Raw genomic sequence first — 6,000 nt, 5'->3', positions numbered from 1 at the left:
ATATGATTATGATGCATTGTATTCACAACTTTCATGCACAGTGTTACCATTATATAAGTAGTAGTAGGCCTACTGCGGAGAAGGAACAAATGGGCATGACACCACTGTCTCCCACTGCACTGCACAACACTATCATTTTTCCATCCACCGATAATGACACTCCAGTGTAAACGCAAAAGCATAGGTAGCCACGAGAGCCGAGCAGAGAGTAATAATTGTCCATAAATAGTAAAAAAAAAAATCATAATTTAAAAACAAAACTCCTAATACCGCTGCCATCAATGTAGCATCCGAGGTGTGTGAGCTTAGACTTTAAGGACAAAAACTCAGACGCTCTTTGGAGCTCAAATCACAACACTGTCACCCTCTGAACATGTCACAAGTCTGCGCTCTCTGTCAGGCATCAATATTACATTACATTTTACATTACAGTCATTTAGCACGCTTTTATCCAAAGCGACTTACAATACGTGCATTCAACATAGGTATTATGTTAAAGCTCTGTGCCTACACTTATGTGACATTAAAGTTCTGAATCTGATACAACACGCATGGTGTGCGACGGATTATCATTAGGATATGTTAATGCAGCGGATGTATTTCTCCCTTGGTGACCAATAAAGAGTCCCTGCATTCGGCTTCATCAAACAACTTATTTTTACCTTTTTTTTTGAAAAATGGAATTGCTGCTTGGACAATTGTCTTCTTATCATTTACATATTAGAGCAATGAGGTACTTTATTCACCCCCACTAAAGGTCATCTTATAATCCATTGCACATATGGGACTACAGACCTACAGGCTGATGCAGGTATAACGGCCCTTCGTTGCATTCTGTATTAAACATCCTGTTTAATATTGATTGCTTCAATTAAATTATCAACACTGGCAGGCACCAGAGCATGCGAGCGGAGCGAGTGGAAATGCCGCTCGGAGCTCCAGGGGGCTGGTTTCACACTCGCTATTCTCTCATGTTGACCCCCCCGCGCTCGGCTCCCTGTCGCTCCGTCGCTCACGTTAATTTGCGCACCTCTCGCTCCATGCTCCGCTCAAACCGGGCCGCTCAACAGTAAAAAAAGAAAAGAAAAAAAGAAATGGCGCAGCGGTGCGCTGTGCACTGCTGGATGTCTGTGTGTCTCTGAGTCCGTGCATGCTCAAACATTCGGTGCGCGGCCCCCGCCGGAGCGGCTTGGATCGGCAGGCGGTCCTCGCTCAGAGTAGCGCTCCAACCTTTTTATAAACATGACATGGGTCTTTATTAGGAGCTACACTAAAATACTGTATATAAAATACTAATTGACAATAGTTTTGTCAATTAAGCCCGTTGTCCTTTAAAATGCATGCATGCAACTGTAAACACTCAGAACACAAATTGTAAACACAACTACAAGCAGTTGAAGGGTTTTTCACCAGTGTGGCTGCGCTGGTGTTTCTTCAGGCTACCTAACTCACTGAAACTCTTGTTACATTGTTTACAGAGGAAAGGTTTTTCACCAGTGTGGATGCGCTGGTGTGAATTCAGGTTACCTGACTGACTGAAACTCTTGTTACATTGTTTACAGACGAAAGGTCTTTCACCAGTGTGGACACGCTGGTGTGTCGTCAGATTAGTTAACATGCTGAAACTCCGGTCACACTGTTTACAGTGGTAAGGTTTTTCCCTTGTGTGGACACGCCAGTGTGTCTTCAGACTAGCTAACTCACTGAAACTCTTGCCACAGTGTTTACAGTGGTAAGGTTTCTCCCCAGTGTGGGTACGCTGGTGTGCCTTCAAGTTAGATATCCGACGAAAACCCTTGTCACACTGATCACAATGGAAAGGTTTTTCTCCAGTGTGGAGAAGATGGTGTTGCCGAAGGTTATTCAATGCACTGAAACTCTTGTCACACCGTTGACAATGAAAAGGTTTCTCTCCCGTGTGGGAACGGTGGTGCTGCCGCAGGCCATATGATGTACTGAAACTCTTGCCGCACTGTTTACAGTGGTATGGTTTCTCCCCAGTGTGGATACGCTGGTGTCGCTTGAGACTACCCACGTCAGCGAAACTCTTGTTGCACTGTTTACAATAGAAAGGTTTCTCACCCGTGTGGGTGCGCTGGTGCCTCCCCAAGTTGCTTAACATCCTGAAACTCTTGTCACATTGATTACAGCGGAATGGTAGTTCGCCCGTGTGGATACGCTGGTGTATCCTCAGACTACTTAACTCAGTGAATCTCTTGTCACACCGTTTACAGTGGAAAGGTTTGTCTCCAGTGTGGACACGCTGGTGTGCCCTCAGAGCCATTGACACACTGAAACTCTTGCCACACACTTTACAGTGGTAAGGCTTTTCCCCAGTGTGGACACGCTGGTGTAACTTCAAGGCACCTACCCGACTGAAACTCTTGTCACACTGACCGCAGTGGAACGGCGTCTCTCCAGTGTGGACGACATGGTGCAACTTTAGGGAGCATAAAAGACTAAAACGCTTGCCACACTGTTCGCAGTGAAAAGGTTTTTCTCCGGTGTGGAGATGGTGGTGTCGCCGCAGGCTTTGCGCTGTACTGAAACTCTTGTCACACTGTTTACAGTGGTGGGTTTTCTGTCCTGTGTAAGACGGCTGTTGTGTCTTTACTTCTCCCGGTTGAGTTAAAGTCTTGGTAAACTGTTGTTGACTGTAAGATCTTGGTTCATCTGTGTCTCCTTGTTCCTGGCTGGTTGCAGGAGTGATTATTTGCTGACCGGCCGCTGAGGGCTTCTGTCCATTCCTCAGCGTTTGCCTCACTAAGGACATAGCGCCCTTATATATTACTCGCTGCCCCTTTCTCTGTGTCTATTCTCTTCACACCCACTCCTTATCCGTCTCCGTCAACTCTCTCAGGACCCTACGTCTGTCGATGAAGTGAGAATCTTCACACCATATATTTACTGACCAGAAGCTCTGATCTGACGTAACACACAACATAAACTGTTGCTATGCGGCCGAGGAATGCAGATTTGCGCAGGCTGTCGTCCCTCCATATTTGAGCAAGACTGACGTCATCGCTATGACGTGGTCACTATGACGTCATCACTAATATGACGTCATCACTATGACGTCATCACTGTGACGTCATCACTGTGACATCATCACCGTAACGGCAGAGATCACTGATTGCATGTCATTTTCACAGATTAGTTTGGATTGATACTGTACTAGCTTTATGTGTAGGAATTACATATCTCTCTCTCTCTCTGTGTCCAGGTGTGTCCATGCCTATCCCAGTCATCGGCCTGCATAACAAGGACAAGGTGTTCGTCAACGGCAGCTGTGTTCTCAACGAGAAGCACTTCATGCTGATTGGCTCCTTCGTGGCCTTCTTCATCCCATTGGTCATCATGGTGGTGTCCTACTGCCTCACCATACAGGTGGGTGTGTGTGTGTGTGTGTGTGTGTGTGTGTGTGTGTGTGTGTGTGTGTGTGTGTGTGTGTGTGTGTGTGTGTGTGTGTGTGTGTGTGTGTGTGTGTGTGTGTGTGTCCGTGTGCGCGTGTGTGTGTAGTGAGAAAACAAATACTTTCTCACTACTCACTACACAATCACAGTCCTCTTCTCTTCTCTTCTCTTCTCTTCTCTTCTCTTCTCTTCTCTTCTCTTCTCTTCTCTTCTCTTCTCTTCTCTTCTCCTCTCTCATCCCACAGGTCCTCCAGCGGCAGGCAACCGTCTTCCTGTACGAGAGCAGAAAGACGTCCACCTCCCAGCAGCCTTTGCACCCGGCGGCCACACCCAGCAGACTCCAGCCCCCGTCCTCCTCCTCCACCTTCCATCTGCCTCGGATCAGCACAGTCACTCCTCCGGAGCCAATAGGTATTCATTCATTCTTTTCATCTATTCAGATTAAGGTTGGAAATTGCTTTCCGCGGAGAGCCATGATACAATGGAAATCGCTCTGCCGGGTATATAGACGCCAAGAGAAGACACACCTTCCTCCATGACTGCATAACGTTAACCCATTAAGACCTGAGGCCGATTCTACAAATGCCTTACTATGTCAGTATAGTTCTCAAATGTTACCCCCAAAATGATATGTATTTGGCCACGGACCCCCATCTGATCCCAGGGAATCGCAGACAATGCTGTCTATGATTTTCGTAAATTTAGAGTAGTCATTTCTACCCCCTTCTTTTCCCTAAATTAGTCGTTATGCCAATTAATTCCTCCCCGCACACATTTCTGTGTTGTCACTGCTGTCGTTTCCTACTGGCTCACCTGCCAGTGAGGAGCCCCCACCGGGAGGACGTACAGTGTAGGGCCTTCGTCCTACTCCTCTCGCCCAACACTCCCTGCTGTATAGTTGTCTCAATCTGGGAACACATCGTCAAATAAAAAGGAAAAACAGCGCCTTCTGCTGTTTTTCACATTTCCATTTGACTCTGGGCTGAGCTGTAAGGAGGACCCATGCTCACGGGAAACCGGCTTCCGGTGTTTTCATTCCCACTAACAATATTTCTCCACGGAACACTAACACCATTTCTCCCAAAGAACATGGATCGTTTTGGTTATAAGCCCACTTGTATCTATGATGAAAGAGCAAGTTAAAATGTTACTAACTTTCCGTGGTTTTGTCTGCTCCGAGGACACTAGTGTTAAATGAGTTTCGGTTTGTTTCCAGTGGGAAACGAGCCGCACACATGTAAATCCCGGCCACTACATTTGATTGGGTAAATCGCGGCCTGCTTCCTGATCTGAAGGCACGCCCACTTGCAGCCAATATGCATGAGTTGTCAACACGGCTCCCAAAATGTTCTTGAGATATTATAGTTGTCTAGACGCCCAACAAATTAAGCTGGATGCACCACGGTGAATTCGAAGAAAAAGTATTTTTTCAACCTGCCAGTATATCTCCCTTTCATTAGGACGGATTGGATTCTCAGTACAACATCCCCGTAGGCGAAGGACGATTATGATTATCAGCTCTTATGATCCGCCGCGTTGGCTCCAAGCTGCGTTTTTTTATATCAGCACGGTCTCATTATTTTCCTCTTTTCCCTTGCCGTTCTGCCGTTTGCGTCTCCTCCAGCTGGAGAGCTCTTTAACCCATTCAATCCGGGAACGCATCTGTGTCATTTTAAGATTTCTTTGGCTATTCAAAAAATAGCAGATTTACAAGCTCATAGCGCGACACAGAGTGCCGCGCTATGAGCTTGTAGATCTGTTATTTTTGAAAAATCTTGAAAGTTTGTGCAAATCTTTGAATATATATATATTTCTAAAGCGAACGTTTGTAACTCAAATCTTTGCTTCTGGGGATTCTACAAATGTCTTCTAAATCCTAATCCTAAATCCTATCCTTTTTTTGTTAAACGTATGTTGCTATATATCAGTGGTTCTCAACCTTTTTCATGTCAAGGAACCCCAAAATGATATGTATTTGGCCGCGGACCCCCATCTGAAAATGTTTTGTTCCAGGGTCCCCCAGAAGCAAAGATTTGAGTTACAAATATTAGCTTTAAAAAAATAAAAAATACATTCAAAGATTTGCCAAAAAATTGCAGATCTACAAGCTATGAGCTTGTAGATCTGCTATTTTTGAATAGCCAAAAGAATCTATAACAATGACAGCTTTCCCGGTCCTAATGGATTAAATTGATGTCTGATGAAATACCGCAGAGATGATTGTTGGTGCTGCTCACTATGTGGGAGACAGTGACAGCAGGGAATCCAATGGCAGCATTTACTGTAGAACAAAACCAATTCCTCCGCTTGATGAATTCACGAGGCAGGCTCACATGGTGAGTTCTGAAGGTGTGTCCTGTGGAGGGATGTTTTAATTTGAAACGGTTCTTTAACAAACACCCAGCAGAAGAATGTGCTGGGGGAATAATTCTGTCCATTTGTCTTTTGTGTGGTTCCTCTTCTCTTCTCTTCTCCTCTTCTCTTTTAGTGTTTTTCCCTTCCAATCTTTTTAAATGTAGTGAAAATAGCAGATCTACAAGCTCACAACATGTCGCAGCACAACGTGTTGAGAGCTTCTAGATCGGCT

At 45.3% G+C, this 6,000-nt stretch overlaps 1 protein-coding gene across 1 annotated transcript in view; it reads left to right on the top strand.

Moving 5' to 3' along the window:
- Nucleotides 1-6,000, top strand: part of htr2cl1 (5-hydroxytryptamine (serotonin) receptor 2C, G protein-coupled-like 1) — a gene marked incomplete at both ends in the record, with an annotated part of 38,541 nt that overhangs the window by 22,135 nt on the left and 10,406 nt on the right. Inside the window, 2 exons of the mRNA XM_084042337.1 lie at nt 3,224-3,387; nt 3,659-3,824. Coding sequence (XP_083898463.1) covers nt 3,224-3,387; nt 3,659-3,824 — 330 coding nt within the window. The remainder of the gene's footprint in view (nt 1-3,223; nt 3,388-3,658; nt 3,825-6,000) is intronic.

This window comes from Gymnoscopelus microlampas, assembly GCF_963454915.1.
Source record: "Gymnoscopelus microlampas genome assembly, chromosome: 19".
Classification (NCBI taxonomy): domain Eukaryota; kingdom Metazoa; phylum Chordata; class Actinopteri; order Myctophiformes; family Myctophidae; genus Gymnoscopelus; species Gymnoscopelus microlampas.
The sequence above is the reverse complement of the archived record's forward strand: the minus strand, read 5'-3'. Positions and strand labels throughout refer to the sequence as shown.